Here is a 22699-nt window from a genome sequence, read left to right as displayed (position 1 = left end):
AATAAAGTTCTGAAAGCTTTGGTTGGCACCTCCTGTTGCCCCAGTCTGGACTTCTTTACTTAGCGACACACAAAGGAGATCCTTGCAAACAACCCAAAATAATGCACTCCGAATTGCGAGCGGCTGTGTCCAGATGACGAGCGTCGGTCACCTCCATGAGGAGACAGTTCCTGCTGGCATGCTACCTGCCGTGTCATCCTAACCATCACAAAGTGATAGCAGATCCACCTCCGCGACACATCCAGCAGGACTTTAGAGGCTATCGTGATGGCATCCAAGACGTCATTCAATCAGATAAATGGCAACAGATGCAATAAAGTCCTGCAACAACATCCTCCTGTAATTTCGGAGAGACGCTTCTTCCTAGGCACACCCGGTTAATTCTGGCACAACTAAGGTCCGGATACAGCAATGTACTCAACTCGTATGGAGAGCGCATTGTCCCCGGAGCATTAAACAGGTGCCCCTACTGCCAGCAAAGCGCTCATTACACACACCATATATTCAATTGTCCGTCCGAGACTACAAGTCTATTGCCTATAGACTTATGGCTAAAGCCAATAGAGGTGGCACAATTTCTCCGGCTACACTCTTCAAACCCGATTTCCTAATAATTAATTTATTTATTTCCCTTTTCATTCTTCCATTGCTTTTTTTCTATCAACATTTTCAGAAAAGAACTTGTTACAACAACCTTTATTTTAAGGTGGTCGAATTTCTACAGTATCTCATTTATCACCAGAAGCCATAGTAGAGGAGATAATACTCCTCCGTGATGTGTTCCTCACGGAACTCTCCCCAATGGACGAATTCTGCTTACCAGCATTCTATAAAATCCAATACGTTAGGAGAGATTGAAAGCTGCTTCGATGTCAAGGATCGCAGCCAATGTATAACCGGAGGTCTCCATGAAGAATCATTACGTCCAACCACCTCATGCAAAGTAGTATCCACTAATTTGCCTTTGATGTAGGCATGTTGGTATTTGCTAATTCTATTAGGGTTGATAGTATTTCTAAATTCAGAGTCTAGTAACCTTTCTAAATTCTTAAGTAGAAAAGAAGAGAGGCTAATAGGTCTATAGTCCTTAGGTAGCGTATGACTCGGCTTTCCAGCTTTCGGGATGAAGGTCACCGTTACCTCTATCCATAGTGTTGGTATGTACGATAAAAGCAGACAAGCCCTAAAAATGACCTGTCATCTGGGCCTGAGGACTTGTAGGTTTGAAAGCTATTTATTGCCCATACCAGTTTTGGGTAGCGTTATCCATCAACTTATCTTCCTTGGTTCGAAACGTATGCCGATGTGCACACCACACTTCGTCATTATGGTCCATACAACCAGGGAAGTGGGATGTTGTCCACGTCCCGTCGCTTCGCTTATAGATTTTGGATCTTTATAGATATTGGATCTTTAGATATTACTCTGCGGAATTTGGCCGCATCGTTTACTCCTTCGATTAACTCACTTTAACCATCCCAAGACTCACATTTAGCCTTCTTGATTTCACTCTTGTACCTGAATTGAATTGTTCTCTATAAACGTCCCAATACGTACTAAGTTTCATCTTAACAGATTTATTATATGCTTTCGTAGCAGCCTTTCTCAAGGATGCCATGTTTTGTGACCACCATACCGGCTGAGAGTTCTTTCCAGGGTATGTCTGCCGACTAGCGATTTGAGGATATTGCTTCTACTTCTCAACTTATCACCTAAAGCAGTGTCTTGGGGTAGTTTTCGGTCAGAATCAGTTCCCCATCAACCATTATATACATCGGGAGCTTATACACAATCATATGCATACATTACGATTTCTATGCACGTTCGCCTACGGAGAGCAGAATGATAACGGACGCGTTCACAGGTTACCAATATTATACTTGGGGTAGCTGTGAAAATCAATATATGTGACTTTCATGGGGGAAATCCAAACTTTCCGTGTTATAGACCTCTGCAGTTTAAAATTAATATGCTCATAACATGGACCTCTAACCCTACTTAAGCGATTTCTATTATTATTATATTTTTTTTTCGAAAATTTATGTTACGATTTCGGATCGGAATGTCATAGCAAGTGGTTATGTGTTTGAATTTCAGTCCAAAAACCGAACAAAAATCATACACCAAACACTAACTTCTCCACAGAGCTCTCGATATAAAATTGACAATGGTGTTCCCGGCTAGAGCATCCAAACATGAGGCTTTCGTGCTCTGATGGCAAGGGGTCCAACCCGTTCTAAAACAACGCAACCTGTTGCAGTGCTCATTCTGCTTTCTGATAAGTCTAAATTTTATTCAGCATTCCGTCACATCACCAAACACTTTTGACATTACAAATTAGCATCAAGACTTTGTAGTATACCTTGGCACACCGCTTGACTTGCATCCATAGGATCGCCAAAAAATTCAAATGGCGTGTTGATCCAATCGATTCAATAGAACTTAAGAGTAACTCGAAGCTTCACATGAATAAAAAGAGCGAAGAGCGTCTCACTTTTACTCACCTTTTTCACAATATGTCTAAAAAATATATATAATTCTGTATAAAAAAATTAGCTTACTTTAACCAATCGGGTCGGTTAATTGTAAACGATCCGTATGCCGTGAATATTGGGAGACGTTACAGAATATCCGATAAACAGTGACTCAAAACAAAACGTCGTATTTCTCATTGTGTTTACGAATGAGTGTGATACATAGCTGCGAAATAGATTAATGTTTAGAAAGGGACACGGGCAAAAGTGAAAATAAGCAGATAAAATTAGGGATATATAAGTCGATTTTACTTGCATTGAAAAGTCTCATTTATAAAACGGCATATACATTAGAACTTTTTACCGGGTTATAGTACGTTTACATTTTACCGGATTTCGTTAACCCAGTGGGTTTCAATTGTCAATTTCATTGTATATATGCCAAATAGATCCTCATAGAGTAGGTTAACCCAGTAAAAAGTTCTAAAGTTCTAATAATTGACAGTTGAAACCCACTGAGTTAACGAAATCCGGTTAAATGTAAACGTACTATAACCTGGCTCGATTCGTTAATCGAGGTACCAAATCCTAGTTGTTTAGACTAGTATTAATATGATATTAAAGTACATTTACGTATACGATTTTAAATCAACACGATTGACGAAATCTAGAAACACACTCCAACTGTTTATGCATATCCATGGTATTATTACAAGGTGCAGCATAGCTACCAGCTGAATACAATTCCAATTGTGGCTTGTTCATCAAATCCAAATACATATTTTATGTATGTGTGTATATTGTTTTGAATAACATGCAAATTAAGTAAATGAAATATTTTTAAATTTTAAAATTTAATTAAATGATTTTATGGCGTTCATCTGCAAGTAATTATGCTAGTCATTAATGAGGAACTCTGAGTCAGGTCCATTGTGAACATCCACGAAAAGAAAAAGATATGGAGAGATATATGGGGGGAGAAAAGAAGGGGGGATAGAGAGAGATGAGAAGCTTACAAGGAAGCGTTAGAAGGTAAGTATAAGATAGAATCGATGGCTATAGAGATCGGACAGGAAATATATTACGTGCCAAGGTTGCACTTTCCCAACCACTTTAGGGTTTTAATGATGCTGTAGATTAGAGCAGGTTCCGTTGTTGGAAGAAATTAAGACTCGGTGGAAAGTGAGAACCCACTTGTCTGTGCTGTATGTAAGCCAGGGCTGGGCAACGACACAGGAGATGCTCAATTGTCTCCGTCTTCTCCCTCTCAACACAGAGTCTACAGTAATCAGTAACATCAAGGTCCCATTTACTGGTAAAGGTCCTGATATTGCAATGATCAGTAATGATTCCTGTGTTTCAGCGTTGAAAACACTACAGTTGTTATCCAGATTGTAGGTAAGCTCAAGGCCTAGCCTTTCACTGTAGACGCTAGCGCCTGTACCTTCTTCCATCTTTGATCTGAATGTATAGAAAGCCAGACCGTCCAGAGGAGGGTTACTGCGGTTCCAGTCGTTTCTACTAGGAATAACGACATCTACAAATCTCAGGATTGGTGATATATAGTCCCTTAGTTTTACGCGTTGGTCCAATGTCATACCTGGTTCGTTCAAGATACAACCATGCCCAAAGGTATCTTATTAGTATCATGATTTCGATTATGAGTTATAATAAACACTGCCGCACGATGATTTAAGTTTGTATGATAAAGAAAATGAACCCTGATTCAGCCTTTAATCATGATAAAATGTTATATGTAAATCCGCTTTTAATGTCAAAAATGCTTAAGCACATTTGTTGTTTAATTATTAATTAAATAATAACATCGAAAAATAAAATCAAAATAAAAACCTTTGTTTTTAATTACCTTCAGCCTAATGATGGAAAGTCATATGAGGATTAAGGCCTGGCTTTGGCTTTGTACGAAATGTGAATTTATAAAAGAATATCAGCCTCAAACTTGATTTTGGGCCCCGTTCTCATCAAGGTATATTTAATAAAAAATATAAATGAAAATCTCCGAATTTCGAAAAGCTCTTTGGGCAATACTTTTATTAACATTTTCTACAAGAATTTGTGTAAAAAACTTGTCAATCTGTTTGTTTTGGCAAAATATTTTTGACATATCAAAATAGAAATTCGCCGATGCGGCTACCTTGTATATCTACCTTTTTTCTCATTTATTCTTTTACAATAAATAAAAAATGTTTCCGTAGTAAACATTTGTTCATTCATACAGGTTTCATATAACCTGCACTGACTGTAGTACGCCAAGACCCGTCAAAATTGTTGACATATGGCCAATCAGCTTTACAAACATTTACAGAAACGTATCATGGTGCGCTTTTTTATGAGGTTGACTAGTTGAGGTTAGATTTTGATTGGCTATGGCTGTAGATTCGCCTGCCCTTGCAAGTAAATAAATGAAATTAAATAAATAATAATTTATAAAATCTGCTAAATTTTGCACGAGTAGATAGAATGAACATAGATTTATACGGGACAATAGAAAGTTAAAGCTAATGTGGGCGAATTTTTAACGAAAAACTGTCTTGAAAATTTTTTCATTACTCATCCTCGGTCGTAAAATTTGCGTGTGCTTGCTTTCTCTGAAATTCAAGTGTTTTCCATCATATTCATCACATATTTGTTGTTGTTTTGGCACTTTTTTTAATGTGACTGTGTGTGTTCTTTGTTCTTTCTTTCTTTTTTCTCGTTTCGTTGTTGTCTTTTTACAGTTCGCTCTAGCGTGGGAATAGAACTGTGGGCTTCGTCTGGCTCGAAACAGCCTTACGAGCACAAGTCGAATTTACCACGAGAGGAGACGAAAAATTCTCGATCAATTTCATTCAGCCCAGATGGCCGCTATTTTGCCTATTCAAATGGACAGGAGGTTAAGGTATTGCAAACCGCCAACTGGCAATTGCAGTGCACGCTGCCACGTCCCAAGGCATTCTATTTAAAATTCTCACCGCGTGGCAATTATCTGTGTACATGGGAACTGTATGTGATTACCAAGGACATTCCCGAGGGATCGCCGAATATGTTCGTGTATGAAATAGCCACCGGCAAGCAAGTATTCAGCATTGTGCAGAAAAAACAAACTGATTGGGAACCCTCATGGTCATCGGACGAGGGCATTTTCGCTATCGTTGTGGGTGGGGAATCACTGTTCTATGATTTGTCACAGGGTGTAGAAGGCTTTAATGCTACCACCAAGAAAATCGGTGGTAGCAAAGGTGGCATACTATCGGTGGGACCCGGTAGTAGTCCACCATTTATTGCCATATATACACCGGGAGCCAAAGGTGCACCATCCATGTGCAAGTTGTACAAGTATCCGGCATTGGCACAAAATCAAACATTGGCATGCAAAAGTTTCTTCAATGCGGATCGCGTTGAAATGATGTGGAATAAACGTGGAACCGGTCTGCTATTGTTAACCAGTACCGAGGTGGACAAGACCGGCGCATCGTACTATGGTAATCAAGCTTTGCATTTCTTGAATACCAAGGGCGATTCGTGTTCGGTGCCACTGTGTAAGTATAAAAGTTTTGTTTAATTGTCGAAAAATATTGTTTAATTTATTCGGTATTTTATTTTAGCCAAGGAAGGTCCAGTGCATTGCGTCAAATGGAGTCCCAAAGCAACGGAATTTGTCGTTGTCTATGGTTATATGCCATCGAAGGCAGCTTTGTACAATTTGAAATGCGATGTTATATTCGATTTCAAGGAAGGTCCACGCAATTGTGCCTATTTCAATCCATTTGGAAATCATATCCTTTTTACAACAAAGTCTTTTTTGTCAATAATTTTTGTAGGTTCAAATAACGTTTTGAGATGAATATAAGGATATAATTTCAGTCAGAAATTATGGGTTTATATTAAGCTCATTTGATTGTGTTTGAATCTATCAAAAAATAGTTCAAATTTATGTTATATTTCTCCTTGCATTTGTATTGTGGTTTTCTCCTTAACTCCTTAGCACTAGTCGTTTTAGCTGGTTTTGGAAACTTACCTGGCAATGTGGAAATCTGGGATGTTAAAATGAAGGAAATGATAGCCAATATCAAATGTCCCGATACTACTCATTTTGAATGGAGTCCTAATGGAGAATATTTTGTAACAGCCACAACTGCTCCTAGACTACGCATAGGAAATGGGTGAGTCCAAACGGTTGAATGATTTATTTAATACAAACTTTAATTGTCGTTTCAAATAATTCAAATATTATTTATTTACCATTAACTCTTCATTGCAGCTTCAAAGTCTACCACTATTCGGGGGCCCTCATGCACGAAACAATTTGGCCTCAAGGTCAGGAGTTATTGGCCGTTGAATGGCAACAATTTGCCGAGAATACTTTTACGGAACCGATCATAACCAAGGCCAAGCAGGAGGGTATCAAATCAAGTCAACCGGAAGCCAGCAAAAAGGTGTATACACCACCACATTTGCGTGGTGGCAATAATGTTGACAAAATTATACAGCCACAAAGCACCATACCAGGTCTACCACCAGGTAAAGAACGTCAATTTTGGCAAAGAAAATACGATTTAGATAAACCAATAATGAGACCAGGCTCATGGAGGGAACATCGCAGTAACGATGATTGTAGTAGTCGACAGCAATTGTCGAATGACAATGCTGGGCGTCAACGACATACATTTAATAAAGGAACAAATCGCTATAAACCATATGGCGGTAGTGGTGGAGGTGGTGGTGATTATTCACAGCATAAGAGACGTCAATAGCATTGTTTGTTTGTGATGAGTACAAAATTAAGCAAGGCGAAAGAAAACGAATTGCAGTAACATAATTTTAAATCTTAAGTTATAAATAAAATTAGCCACAAATCATTAATTTGCCGTTTTCTTTATTTGTTTTAGGTTATTCTTCCTCACAAGCCAACAATAAGAAACAAGGTGCTCAAAAGTCACAACAACATCATCAACAACAACAACATAACAATAACCAACAACAGCAGCAGCAACAACAAAATCAGGCAAACAAGAAACGTAATAACTTTGATAGAACTAAGGCAAGAAGGGAATCCAAAGGTGAGGGAGGAGCAGGAGGAGCCGCTGGTAACAATAATCAATCGCCTCAAGTTAATTTGAATCAAAATAATGCTGGTGCTGCTGCATCATCGCCCTCAAATGGCGAGGCTACTGTTGCTCAAGGCAATCAACAACAAGATGAAAATGGACAACAGCGTCCACAAAATAAGCGCAATCCTAACAATCGTCGCCAACAGCCACATCAACAACAATATCAACAAAGACGGCAACCAAACAACAATCAGCATAACAATGCTACCAATAATGAGAAATCCCATGAGAACAATGTTTCGGAGCAACACCAAGACAAAGCAGGAAATCAGGGAGGAGGCGGAGAACAACAACAACCACAAACTGCCCAACCGCAACAACAGCCATCGAAAAAGGCTGCCAATCCGGAGAAAGACAAGAAAATCCGTAATGTTGCCAAAAAATTGTCCGATATCAAAAAGTTGAAGGTTCGCCAAGAACAGGGAGAAGTCTTGGAATTAAATCAACTCAATAAAATCGCTATGGAAGCCAAGTTTTTGGAAGAATTGAAAGCTTTGAAATTGTCTAACTAAATCGAGCTACGAGGTTAACTATGAAAATTATTCATCAAACTTAACCACACTTACGCTTCCAATATGGAGATTACAAAAAAATATTCTTTTCCCAAAAAAAAACCCTTTTTCATCCGAAAACCAATCCAAATCCGTAAAGCTTTGTTGCATGTTTGCCTGGTTTTGATATGATCCTTTTGTGTTTTTGTTACAATAGTGATTTCGATTTCGAATTTTTAATTTATCATCGTTTATATCTATCTCACCAACCTTTCCACCACTCCTATACAAACTATTGGCATTTCTTTATCAGTAGAATTTGCTCCGCGATTTTGTTTGGAAAGGAGTCCGTTTTACTTTGCCACCAAACCCATCATCATAAAACAAACAACTCTAGCAATTCTATCTTTTTATTTTTTTATATATTACATGTATATTTTTTATTTGTTATTAAAAAATACAGATTCCAAAATATTTTTTTTTATTTTTTAATACATTATATTTTTTTAATTTTATGCGCTTAAAAACAATAACCGTATTAATTAAAAACAACAACAAAAAACATCAGTCAAAAAATTACCAGAACGAAAATAATTGTGATTTATCCTAAATGAGAAAACAAAAACTATTATAAACAACAACTTTATATTTACAACAAATGCGATTAAGAAAATAAAAAGAAAACAACAAAAACAATTTCCCACAAAATTCGAAGGAACAATACGATAATAAACGATCACATTTTGCTAAAAAAAAACAACATCACATGCGTTTTTTTAACAAAACTGGTTTGTTAAATATACATACATATATAACAAAAAGAGAACTGGGTATACTCATATGGGATAAATGACTTTCATATATGAAGATATATATGTTGCAGTCAATAATTTAGAATATTCTTAATTGACAACAAATTAATTAAATATTTTAAATATTCGCTCAACCAAAAACCTTCTATATTTTTAAAGGAGAAAATTCTCAGTCATAGTAGATTCTTGCTGGTTCTGTGTGTGTCAAATATTATGCGATTTTACATGTCGAATTTCGCATTAGAAAATGGAGCATGGAGCATTTTCATTTCATACGGTCACGAAAATGTATGACTTTCTCCATAGTCCCAATTTAGATTAGGTGAGTTTACACGCGGCAAGTCTTTGTTTGTAGAAGAGAGGTTTAACGGGAACAGAAATGAAAAAAAATTGCTCTTACCAGCAATTTTCTGGCAATTCGTTTTGTGTATTTTGTTTGTAGTGTAAATTTCCACAAAAATAAAAAAGACATTTACAAAAAGTAAAAATATATATATATATTTTTTAGACCGAATTGCCTTGTATAGACCCATGAAGCAAGTTGAACAGAGAACGATAAGAATTGCCACAAGTAAACTCACCAAATCTAAATCAGGACATACTTCAAGAGACGAGCCCCCCTAAACTCAAGCCAAATATAGTCACAAAAATTTTTTAAAATTAAGTTTTGTCTAATCCAAAAACTATATTTGAATAAAAACGCTTGATCAACTAAAATAAATAAAACAACAATATAATTTCCTTTTTTTAGCATCTAATCCCATTTGGATTTTTTCTTCGTGAAAACTTCACGTCCATCTTCTTGGACCGCGGCATAATACCCCAAACTCTCATATTTCATTCGCATATATGTTATATAGCCAAAGACACCAGTTATAGCGGCAAGACCCAAGCCCATAATGATTTTATTCTAAAAAAGAAATCAAATTTAAAAATTCTAACAATACCTATAGAGTTAAATGTGTTTTTTACTACTTACTGGCCTAGTATAAAGCTCAAAATTGAGTACTCGAAAAACATTTGTGGTACGAATTTGACGTATACCATCGCCAACTGGAGGAGTCGGTTTTCCCTCTGCCTCTTTGCCACTCATTTTTTATTAAATGTTAAAATTTATCCTAATAGTTAAATTACTGTTTTTTATTTGTTTTGGTTTTAGACCTGTTATAACATAATGCTTGTTGTTGTTCGCTTTTGTAATTCGACCAAAACGTCAAATCAGCATAGTGTAGCCAACTCATATTTCCCCCCGTACCCACATGTGTGTGTAAATTATAATGTGTTGCCAATAACGATAACTATCGATAACATTGAATATTAAATGCAGGGTAATTCAGAGATGTCAATTTTGTTTTAAATGTTTGTGTGTTTCCAATGTCTATTAAACAGGTCGTGTAGAAGCTACCGGCTCTAATAGTACGTTTACATTTAACCGGATTTCGTTAACCCAGTGGGTTTCAATTATCAATTCCTTTGCATATATGTCAAATAAATCTTCATAAAGTAGGTTAACCCGATAAAAAGTTCAAATGTATATGCCGTTTAATCCCCTTTGTTAATGTTCCATTTGGATGTGAGCAATCTAATCCTGCAGTGACCTGTTATAATCCCTACAATAATTTGTTTATCTATCTCTCTTACTAAGAGACAGCAAGGTTCCAGGTTCTGTTGACCATCTATTGCCGACTACCTCACAGTAGCTCATTCGGATTTTTCCAATGAAATAGCCAATAGGAGGTTGTAGAGTTTCATCAATCGGTAAGATGGACGACTACGAACTTCTTCGGCTATTTCATTCCCTTCTATGTTGCTATGTCCAGTATCCCAACATAATCTAACTTTCTGTGGTATTTAATGCATAGCAACTTAGCAATCAATAATCGCTTTTGAGTTTATAGTAGACGACTTTAGTGCCTTAGGGGCGGCTTGACTATCGATATATATAGTCACCGGTCCTACATTATCAGCAGTAAGAGTTTTGACTATCTCAACTGCTTTCTGTCATAAAAACGCTACAGAGATCGTTATGTTTATATTAGTTATATATGGTCAATTCCTTGCAGTAAACATCTTTAGCGTCGTATATATCGACAGGCCGGTCAGAGGTAAGGAACCACTTTCCCAGGATTCCCTGCTAGGAAAATCTACTCTAATGCCATCAAAATCATTATTTGGATAACCGCTGGTCACAAATTTTTGTAAAAATTACCAGATTTGCATTCTATAGGAGGCGGTACCGCCATTATCAAATATCAGTTCCATCTAAAATCGATGAATGGTGGAAAGACAATGAGACAACTATCAACACTTCTGATTTAAGTTGTTCAAAGGTCGGAGGAATTATATTAGTTTTAATTGGCATTACTGTAGGAACAAAAAGAGAGTGGAATGGAATGGGTATTCCGAAATTGACACCGAATGGTGTCAACTTGGCAACGGCGTGCTCAAGTATTTGTTCAGTTTTTACACGGATGTTGTTATTTTTTCTGGGGGTGCAATCGGAAGTGGGAGTTCTACTAAAATTATTGCAGTTATATACATGGTATTTTGGGAAGAAATCATGACTTTTGATTAATATTGTTTAATCTTGTTTATATTTGTTGCTATCGTGGTCAGTACTTGCATCTATTTGAGTATTTTTTTTTTTTTTTGTTATGGCTGGGGAGCCAATTATATTATATTATAACATATTATATGTAATTAGGTTATATTTAGATAGTCGTTTATTTATAAGTTCTACTTGGAATGTTATGATTGTTAATACTATTTATTGGCCTTGAAGGCTTTAGTATTATGTAATGAATTGAATAAATAAATAAATATTTCCCGTTTGTAGTTGTGCGTTAAAAAATTTCAAATAAGCACATCTGCTTGTTGCATATGTTTTTTATGATAATTTTTTTTTGTTATTTACCTCAAGTTGTGCCACCTTGTATAATTGTACCTTGAATATAGTCATGGTATAATAATAGAAGGTAACAGCAAGTGTTGTTGTACAACAAACGATACAACTTTGTTTTTGTAAGTTATACTAGTGTCAACGTCATTTGACAGAAAAATGTAAACAAACAAATTATCAACAAATTATTGGTCTGATTCCGTACTGCAAGAATATACTCGATTTTACTATTTTCTTCGATATCATAAAGGAAAATTCGTTATCGTAGTAAAAAGTAGTAGATTCTTGCAGTACGGGAACAGGTCATATATTTATTTTGAAAATGAAATATTTTCGAATCCTCAAAATAAAATTGAAAAAACACGAATGAAAATCTATAAAATTGATATTTCTATCGCTTCCACATCTTTCCTATAATTGAGCCATTGCCACTTATATGTGTAACACATATGAACATGCTGGGAATTTCGAGTTATTCCATGAAAAAAAATTTGCTTCTCTAAACTTTCTCAACAGGCAGATTGAGTAAATTGAATAGGGAGGACATTTAATAAAGAACAATTTCGAATTGTATACGTTCTCAATTTTCCTGTTGGGTGATTTTTAAAAACAACTTTTCATATTCATATTGACACTAGTATTACGTTGGAATCAAATCAGCTGGGCTTTGCTGTTACCTTTTATAATTGTACCATGGAATATACTGTTCCACACATACATTTCAACTATCAAACTTTATAATAAAAAATATATGACATGAAAAAAAAAAATATTTCATATGAGCTTTGTTTACGTTTACTTTTGAAATCACAAAATAGATAACCCTGTTTATTCTAAGCACACCCCCATAGAGGGTTACCTATCCGTGACATCAGTTGACATACCGCTTGATCAATTTGACAAATTTCCTTACACTATATAGTAATTAACAAATAATTTTGCCAATGCATAGATCACAAGTATGATGCAATAATAAGGTAATGTATTAAAACAAAAACCTTTGTTTTTGTCTCGACCATCTGTCACATGGTAGCATGACAACATTGCACATCGAATTCAAGTAGAAATTTACTACCTATTTATTGTGCCATGATCACAAGCATGGATCAATTTATTTCTATTTCTGTGTCACCCACTAAAATCGATAACAATGTGGTTATCGAATCTAAGTGACTTTCCCAACATTTCAGTGGATTGATTTTCATCGTGCTCTCTCATAAAGTCAAACACACGTGTTCGGTGCAGTCGTTGGTCGTCGCTACGTGAAAAAAGAAAACGTAAAATATTAATTAATTTAATAAAAAAGTATTAAATAAATAGAAAATAAAAATGGCAGTTGATAGCCAACTAATTGACGCCATTGTGCACGAATATTTATTGAAAAAAGACAAAAGTTTGGCGCAAGTTTTTCAACACAAAACTAAAGCGGTATGTATCACCACATTCACACCAACTTAACCAGCAGCTATTCAAATTTTTCTCAAATGAAAACAATGTGGTCGGGCCGGGGTGCTGAAGAACACGCACACGTTTTACCAATGGCCGTGTGTAGTTGTTGTGTAAATGTGTTGTGTGTGGGGCACCACTGGTTGTATAGAGAAAAAAACATGTGCTGATTATTAGTTTTTTTTTTATTATTTTTGTTTTCTTTTTGGTTTTTGTAGGCTCCAGTGGGTAAGGGTTCTCCTAAATTGGAAGACATTTTGAAATACTATCAACAGAATAGTAAAACAAAAATACCCAATGTGAAAACGGCAAATGATTCCTCAGATGATAGTAGTGACGACTCCGAGGAAGAAACTCCCAAGAAAACTGTTGCTCCCGCTGTGAACAATAAGGCCGCGGCAGCGAAAAATGCTGCTTCCAGTTCAGAAGACTCCTCTGATGACAGCAGTGAGGAAGAAAAGAAGCCTGCAGCAAAACCAGTAGCCGCTACAACACCTAAAGTAAATGGTGTCGCAAAGAAGAAGGCTGAATCTTCCGATGATTCCTCTGATGACAGTGAAGATGAAAAGCCAGCAGCCAAGCCAGCCGCTAAGGCTGCCCCCGCTAAGCCTGTAGCTAAAAAAGATGAATCCGAGGATTCTTCCGATGACAGTAGCAGCGAAGATGAGAAACCAGCAGCTAAACCTGCTGCCAAACCAACACCAGCTAAAACGGTTGCTAAAAAGGCTGATTCCTCAGATGACTCTTCCGACGACAGTAGTGAAGATGAGAAACCTGCTGCTAAAACCACACCAGCTAAGCCAGCTGCTAAAGCAACACCGGCCAAACCGGCTTCCAAAAAGGCCGACTCTTCCGATGATTCATCGGATGATAGCAGTGACGACGAAAAACCAGCTGCTAAAGCCGCACCAGCCAAGGCCACCCCTGCTAAACCTGTCGCTAAGAAGGCCGAGTCTTCGGACGACTCTTCAGACGATAGCAGCGAAGAAGAAAAGCCCGCTGCTAAAGCCACACCAGCTAAGCCTGCAGCCAAAGCAACACCAGCCAAGCCAGCTGCCAAGAAGGCCGCCTCTTCGGACGATTCATCAGATGATAGTAGTGAGGACGAAAAACCAGCTGCCAAGCCAGCTGCAGCAAAACCAACACCTGCCAAGCCATTAGCAAAGAAGGCAGAATCTTCTGATGATTCTTCGGATAGCAGTGAAGATGAAAAACCAGCTGCCAAGCCAGCTGCAAAGCCTACCCCAGCTAAGGCTGCTCCCAAAAAAGCAGATTCCAGCAGCAGTGAAGATAGCTCCGACGAAGAAGAGGAAGTCAAACCTAAAGCGGCTACACCGGCTAAGAAACCCGTTGCTGCCGCCGCTGCTAAAAAAGAATCCAGCAGTGAAGATTCCTCCAGTGAGGAAGATGAAAAACCAGCTGTCAAACCCGTAGTAAACAAAACACTTGTTGCAGCTAAAAAGAAGGCTGAAAGTAGCAGTTCTGAAGATTCTTCTGATGATGAAGAACCAGCTGCTAAGAAGCCTGCTGTAGCCGTTAAACCAGCAGCCAAGACTGTTGCCAAGAAAGCTGAATCGAGTTCTGAAGAATCTTCATCCGAAGAAGAAGAGGAAAAGAAGCCAACAGCTAAACCTGCAGCCAAACCTGTTGCCAAAAAAGCTGAATCGAGTTCAGAAGACTCCGATGATTCGGATGATGAACCACCAGCTAAAAAAGCTAATGTAGCCAAGGCAGCTACACCTGCCAAGAAAGCAGCCGAGGATAGTGATGAAGATAGCTCCAGCGAAGAGGAAGAGGAAGAGAAACCTGCCGCTGCTGCGACTCCTCTAGCTAAACCCGGACAAAAGAGAAAATTCAGTGAAACCAATGGTAACGCCGAAAAGAAGGATAACAAATACAATAACTTTGTTAAAGGTGGATTCAATAATGTAAGTATTTTCGAATATTTTTTAGAGTATGTATTAAATCATATTGGAGGGATTGAGATTTGGATATCAATTTATGTAATATTTTTTGACAATTCCCAATCCCTCGACATTAAGTGTATTTGAAATCTATTTCATATCTTACTATGTTTTTATTATTCTTGAAATATTCCATAACCTATACATAGCAGTCCAAAGGATTTGCTTCAACTCCAGCCAATAATGGCAAATTTAATAAGAATCAAAAAACCCCACAGTCGGTGGATGGTCCCAAGAAAAACGAACCATTCAGAAGGGTGCGTGAAGAAGAAGTTGAAATAGATGAAAGAGTTAAAGACATGTCTTTCGAAGCTAAGGTAAGTGCCTCAATGTATTGAATGTATGATAGATGTATGGCGGTGTAAAGCAACATGCAACCAATCATGCCCCTCAAAGACATGACACGAAAAAAAGGAACAAGGAAACAGCATCACACAAACAAATTAGCTGCATATCTATGCATACTTTAATACAATTCTACATGATTTTGAGGCACTTTCATTAAAGCAGCGAAAGATTATGTTTTAAATTAAGAAAATTTGATTTTTTGATTTCTTTGCTAATTTGTGTTGTTTTCCTTCTTCCTTTTTTCATGTTCATGATTGTCGATGGTTGGATTATTAGGACGAAGATAATACAAATGGTGGCGAAGAAGGTGGTAAGGCGGCTAATGGTGGATTTAAGAAGTTTGGTGATCGCAAGTCATTTGGTGGCTTTGAAAATGGAAAAGGTGGACGTGGTGGTGGCGGTCGTGGCGGCTTCGGCGACAAGGGTGGCCGCGGCGGCGGTGGTCGTGGTGGTGGACGTGGTGGCTTTGGTGACAAAGGAGGCCGTGGAGGTTTCGGAGGTCGTGGTGGCGGACGTGGAGGTTTTGGCGACAAAGGCGGTCGGGGAGGTGGCGGCCGTGGAGGTGGACGTGGTGGTTTCGGCGGTGCAAACAAACCCTTCAACAAATCTTTTGATAATTCAGCGACGCCGAACAAAAAGATCACCTTCGATGATTAAATCATAATTGTTTAAGATAGTTCACCTTCTCACCACACACACACACCCACCTATCCCAATTTTAGTTTTTTAAGTTTTGTTTTAGTCCACCGCGCCCAACAGAGTCAACCATTTACATCGTTTCCTTGTGACCCAACAACCAATGAGGATGATAAGATTTCATGTTGCTTCTACGCCCACATTGTTTCCCCTTTGCTTGTTAAACAAAACACATTTTAAATCCTTAAAATTTTACAGAAAAATGCTGCTGGTTCCTGGGGCGACAAAGCTAATCGTGACTTAAAGTTTACACGCGGTAAAAGTTTCAAACATGAAAAAACGAAGAAGAAGCGTGGTAGTTATCGTGGAGGACAAATTGATATGGGCGTCAATTCCATTAAATTTGAGTAACGCGCTTTGTTGAGTTGAGAGTTATGTTATAATATCTTCTACAATGCTACGTACATACATATATGCACACATAAATATTTTTTTTAAATGACCATTATTTTTAGACCTTTGTGAAATACTGATTTTGACATTGAACTTTACAATTTTATTTTGACTTTCTGTGGCATTATTTTTTTGCAATGTCACACAAACAGTAGCAATTTTATTTTACCTTAAATCTTAACTGTAACTCTTCTCCATCGTCATCATCACTAGATTTATAGTGTCAATGAAATACAAAAAATATTGAAAATAAATATTTTATACTAAGCATTATATTAAATATATTTGTAAATGTATTTTAATATATATATCTAATATTATTTAGCTTTAATATGTGGAAAACAAAAATACAAATGTTTTGTAAAACAACTAAAAATTAATGGTGGTGTTATCATTTTTGTCGTGTTGTCGGTACCGACATAGTTGGGTGCGATTTAGTATTTACTATAATTGAGAGTGGATTTTATATGAGGTCATGACTCTAAAAAGTAGTATGTCGCTTTATCAGAATTTAAAATATGAAATTATTGTCTATTCGGTTGGAAAACATATCAAAAAGTCTTAGAATATCAGAAATTAGAGGATACCGTTATCGACCAAAAATTTTTAATAATTTTGAAGGATCATTACAAGGCGTGGACTTTTTAAAACATATTTTTGAGGGACCATTACAAGGCGTAGATTTTTTAAACATATTTTTAAGGGACCATCACAAGGCATACATTTTTAAAGAATATTTTTGAGGGACCTTTAAACTGGATTATGGATTATGCCTTTGTGCATATGTTTGTAACAAGCAAAGGGATGGAGGCATAACCATGGATCCTTTTGAGAGCCAGTCTATACATGACCGTCCGTCCGTCTGTTCATGTTAAATTGTAAACAAACTACAGGTCCCATTTACAATCCGATTTGGATGAAATTTGGTACAGCTCATTTATTTGGCCCAATGGTGTATCGCCATTGGTGAAAATCGGTTCAGATTTAGATATAACTACCATATATATTTGCGTCTAATTTAATGTAAATGGTGCAACAAAAAATTCCCTATATATCTTTCGATTTGCACGAAATTGCGTATATCTAACTGAATTAAGTCTAGAATGATGTGTGCTAATGGTGTTTTTACACGATATTTATATTTTACATATGTGCTGTCACTTTTTTGCATATGGAAATCGAACTCGTCATGTTTGAATGAAACACATTGTTGGAAGAAAATATTTCAATTGCAAGTCAAAGAAAAGGATGAAAAGGCAACATTTACAAATTATTATTTCGTTTGTAGGTGTTTAATAAAAAAAGATGTTGATTTAAGAAAAAATAAAAGTGATTTTTTTTTTGTTTATAGGTTATGTCATATGTAAAATACATATGCCGATTTTAACACAAAAATAAATGTTTTGTGTACGCCGCTAATTTTGACACACATAAGGAATTACATATGGATGAAATAAGTGACAGCACATATGTAAAATACATATCGTGTAAAAACACCATAAGTTTCGTGAAAATCGGTTCAGATTTAGATATATCTCCAATATATAGTTTCGCCCGATTTTAGATAAATGTTGTCCTTCGATTTGCATGAATTTTGAATTAAGTCTAAAATGATGAGTGATAAGTTTCGTGAAAATCGGTTCAGATATACATATACCTCCTATATATATTTTCGTCCGATTTTAAATAATGGCCGATAGACACAACGTACTGAAGTTAATGTAAACTAATCTCTGGCAAGTTTCCTTGAAATCGGTTCAGATTTAGATATAGCATAGCTTCCATATATGATTTCGACCTATTCATGTTGATTGTAAACCAAATAATCAATAGGTATCTGATTGATATTAAATTTTTAACAGTGCAGCCGATTTACAAAATTTAGCATAGTTTGCAGAATGACATGTGTAGGGATTGGATAAAGATCACATATTTAAGTTCGTTTAATTTCACGATAATGGTCCTTCGAAAATGCGACGTCTTTAGGATGTATTTCTTGAATATACCCAAAGTGGTGAGAGGTATCCTGTCCGACTTTCCTTACTGGTTTAATAATATTTTTACAAAAATCGGACAAACATTGGATTTGTGCACAATTCGGATGAAATCGGGAGCTGTATCTACATCTGTATCGATTCTCACAGAAATCAAAGGCCTACTTTTGTCAAATTAAATGAGCTGCGCCAAATCTGTTAATTACAAAAAACACTTAGACATAACGAAAGAAGAGCGGACATTCGTAAATCCACTCAAAATGTGTTTCCTAGGTATATTCTCAAAATAAACTACGGATCAGCTTATATCCTTCTGTACAGAGATGGTCTGGGTGACGTAGGGGATAAAAAAATAAAAATAACGAAGCGCCGTTGCATCTGTATGTTACATGCAAATATATATGTTAGTGTTTTTTATTACAACAATGTGCGTCATCTAGTGATATTTGGCTGACATACAAATGAGAATAATTATCAGACTTGCATACTTTTGGGCTGTAGAAAGATTGGGGTATTTAAATTGTCGCATTTTAGTTGTTGTTATTGTTGTGACAGACGTTGGCCGAGTAAAACTCGCTTGTTTCGGATCGTAGACCCCTCTGTAGCGAAATAAATAGTTATGTTTATGATTTTTCGACCTTTCGAATGTTTAATAAATTAGAGATGGTTCATCGACCTCAAGCTCGATGAACCATCTCTAATTTATGAAATAAATAGTTTTTAATAAATACTCCATGACCTATTCATTTTTAATAGAGTATATTCGATTGCAAGTATTTATCACAACAGCTTTAGTAATAAAATATTTCGAATTCTTCAAATTTATGGGTCGATTACGGTTGGCAACCATAGTTTAGTTGCGTTGCCAGTTGCAAAATTTCAGGGACCGTAACGGTTATAACTTATATCAAATCAGGTAAAAAATAACTGTTATTATGTGACCTAAATAAAAAAAATCCACTTTAATTATTTATTTTTTAACGGAAAAAATAAACGTTGATTTTTAACTGTTAAAAATGATTTTTATTTTTTCCGTCAAAAATAAAAGTCTTTTTGGGATTTTTATTTTTTCCGTCAAAAATAAAAGTATTTTTGGTACTTTTATTTTTTCCGTCAAAAATAAAAGTCTTTTTGTGATTTTTATTTTTTCCGTCAGGAAATAAAAGTCTTTTTACGTAAATAAACATATAGAGTTTGGTACCAGTTATATAACCTTTGACCTAATAGTCAGGGTAATGATTCTTTAATTTATATTCATGATTTGGTACACTAGACTATTTTTTAAAAATTTATAACAAATATTTTTTACCTTTGATCTTGATTACTTGTGTATGTGTACCGGTTGTTAGAAATTCAATATTCTGACTAAATTGTTCTTTGTTAGGTTTAAGTCAACAAAAAAATGAATATAATAAATGTCACTTATTGTAATAAGGACAGAGATTTATAAATTGTAATTTTATAACTGATTACAAGTTGTATAAACTTCTTTATATAAAAAGAGTTTTATTTCCTGACGGAAAAAATAAAAATCCCAAAAAGACTTTTATTTTTGACGGAAAAAATAAAAGTCCCAAAAAAACTGTTATTTTTGACGGAAAAAATAAAAGTCCCAAAAAGACTTTTATTTTTGACGGAAAAAATAAAAATCATTTTTAACAGTTAAAAATCAACGTTTATTTTTTCCGTTAAAAATAATCCTTAACATGGGAACTGAGAGTGTTTTCTCAAGATCACTCAATATCCTTAATGGGCTCCTCAACACGAATCTGTTGGTATATGACACTATTGGTGTCCCATGTCTCTAACATGAAGATTTTTTTGTTCGCATTTTAAAAAATAACTGTTATTTTCGGTCCCTGCAAAATTTACATTATGGATGGCAACTGTTTTCAACTTCAGTTGCTTCAAATATAATTTTTCGGCAACCATTTATTTCTGGTTGCTGTTTATAATAACTGAACTTTTTAGGCTTCCCATAATGGTTAATATTACTACAAAAGAACAATTTGAAGTCCTTATTGCCCGGATGGAAGCTCACCCAAATGTAGCACGCGGCATGCGGACTTTTGTGTCAAACCAAAGCCACTATCGATGATGTGTGGAAGCCATTTCAGAAGACCTTAACTGCTATGGCCCACCAACACGCATTCCAAATGAATGGCAGAAAGTGGCGAACATCTTCTTTTGGGTCCATGATATGTACGTGTGCATAATCAATACATCCGACAACACCCTGGAACTTTGTTTCGCCGAAACTTCGGCGAAAACCACTGACATTGTCGGTTTAGCCATGCCAAGGTTGAAGTCACTGCTATGGGACTTTTGAAAACTTCCCTCCACAAAAACATCAGAGCTGCACACATTTTTAAGAGAGGAAGAATTGCTGTTGACCGCCAGGATTTTCCGAAATCAGGGTTTAAGGCTTCATCTATGTACACAACGGCATCTTTTGGTAGTCGAAAATACGCCTTCAAGCTAATATGAGCAGTTGATTGAACATTTTTCTAAACGTCAACATCTATTCACAGAACTGATGGTAGTTAGTGCAGCTGATGTCTTGATTAAATGTCAAAGTGGGTAATTTCTACTTGAATTCGATGTGCAGTGTTGCCAACCATTTGAAATATTATATGGAAAAATTTGACAGATAATCGAGACAAAAACAAAGGTTTTTGTTGGTATACATCACCTTATTATTGCATCATGTCCATAATGTTAAGTTTTATTTCAATTGCGTTGCCTTTTGAACTCGCAACTGGAGTTTGGCTGCTTTCCATAATCGACGCCTAATTAATTTCCAAAATGTGAATGAAAATTATAATTTTTTGTAATAATTATTTTCATAATCACTGATAATTTGCTATTTTATCGGTAAGTCATAATTGAAAACCAGACATCTGTTATTGTAATGAAATCCTTTTAAAAATAATCTACAAGGATGGAAATAGGTGTATAAATCAAAACATAGTAATTATAACGATAAAAATAATTAAAATATCAGAGCTCATCTGTTCGTACACTTTTTCATGTATTATTTTTTATTTCACAATAAATTTTGCATTTATGGTTTTTTTAAGTGAATAAAGTATCCGATTTAAAACTGAAAAACACGACATGTTTGTTTCTGAAAAAGTTATACTGCATTTATTATATTTGCAATTTTGGTTGCTTTAGTTTTGGCAACCAGTGTATATTTTGTGTTCACAAATAAAGCAAAAAGTACTAGAAAATTTAGTGAGCGGAGCAGTATAGTCGGACGGGGCCGACCATACGATACCCTACACAACTACCACCAGACTCTAACATTCTGCGGATTTTTATTTCGAGCCTGGGAAATATTTTGTGATAGTTAATTAGAGGTCAACACCCCCTCTTACAGCCCCTTACACGGATATATTTTCCGAATATTCACAATATTTAGTACAGACCTTCTAATTACTTGTCCAGATTCCCTTCACCGTGGGTTGTGTTGTGATCTTCGGCTTGTGGCCCATAGATCGACTCATAAAACACAGAACAAATTATGTTTTCGGTCCACTTCATCCCAAATTTTTTATGTGAACATCACCGAAAATTACACGCGTTGTCCTTGACCATAACTGGAACCTCTTGGAAATTTTTAAAGCGATCATCACTATATTTCTGCCCTCTGGGTTACTAAATAATTTATGAATACGTAAGGACCAATAAATAATTAAGTTTTGCTCCACATCCGAGTACATACGACAATATAATTGGTATCAATTTAAAGGTCAACCACTCCTCTTGAATATACTGTGAACTTCTCGGGTCTATGTCCTTCAGGAGTAAATAAAAGTCAAGGTCTTTATCAAAATAGGCATGCTTATTCCTTGGCCCGATCCCCTTCTCTATGTAAAATTTCGTGATGTTCGGGCCATAATTGCCTCCGGCCCGAAAAAACGACAAAAATTAAGTATTTGGTCTATTTCAACCCCAAATAATAATCGATCTTTACCAAAAACAATAGGAGTCTTCATGGGCTAAAACCCATCCTACATGCAGGCCAAAACCCATCCATAACAGTGGCCTTTATCGTGTTTACAAATT

At 36.1% G+C, this 22699-nt stretch overlaps 3 protein-coding genes across 3 annotated transcripts; 2 read left to right on the top strand and 1 right to left on the bottom strand.

Annotated features, from left to right (window-relative positions):
- Positions 1-4782: 4782 nt before the first annotated feature.
- Positions 4783-8097, top strand: LOC133334951 (eukaryotic translation initiation factor 2A). Its single transcript, XM_061543261.1, has 6 exons — positions 4783-4889; positions 5213-6013; positions 6080-6250; positions 6463-6637; positions 6736-6995; positions 7364-8097. Exons 1-6 carry the CDS (start codon positions 4862-4864, stop codon positions 8095-8097), a joined length of 2169 nt encoding a protein of 722 aa, XP_061399245.1. The 5' UTR covers positions 4783-4861.
- Positions 8098-9642: 1545 nt separating this feature from the next.
- Positions 9643-9981, bottom strand: LOC133334950 (small integral membrane protein 8). Its single transcript, XM_061543260.1, has 2 exons — positions 9868-9981; positions 9643-9798 (listed from the first exon to the last, which is right to left on the bottom strand). The coding sequence occupies exons 1-2, from the start codon at positions 9979-9981 to the stop codon at positions 9643-9645; spliced, it is 270 nt and encodes an 89-aa protein (XP_061399244.1).
- A 3112-nt stretch (positions 9982-13093) lies between these two features.
- Positions 13094-16202, top strand: LOC133334949 (nucleolar protein dao-5). The gene is made up of 4 exons (XM_061543259.1): positions 13094-13215; positions 13452-15191; positions 15347-15514; positions 15822-16202. Exons 1-4 carry the CDS (start codon positions 13117-13119, stop codon positions 16200-16202), a joined length of 2388 nt encoding a protein of 795 aa, XP_061399243.1. The 5' UTR covers positions 13094-13116.
- The last annotated feature ends 6497 nt before the right edge of the window (positions 16203-22699 follow it).

The sequence above is a fragment of the Musca vetustissima genome, unplaced genomic scaffold (genome assembly GCF_032173495.1).
Source record: "Musca vetustissima isolate MV318-11 ecotype Yass unplaced genomic scaffold, APGP_CSIRO_Mvet_v1 utg53149, whole genome shotgun sequence".
Classification (NCBI taxonomy): domain Eukaryota; kingdom Metazoa; phylum Arthropoda; class Insecta; order Diptera; family Muscidae; genus Musca; species Musca vetustissima.
The sequence above is the reverse complement of the archived record's forward strand: the minus strand, read 5'-3'. Positions and strand labels throughout refer to the sequence as shown.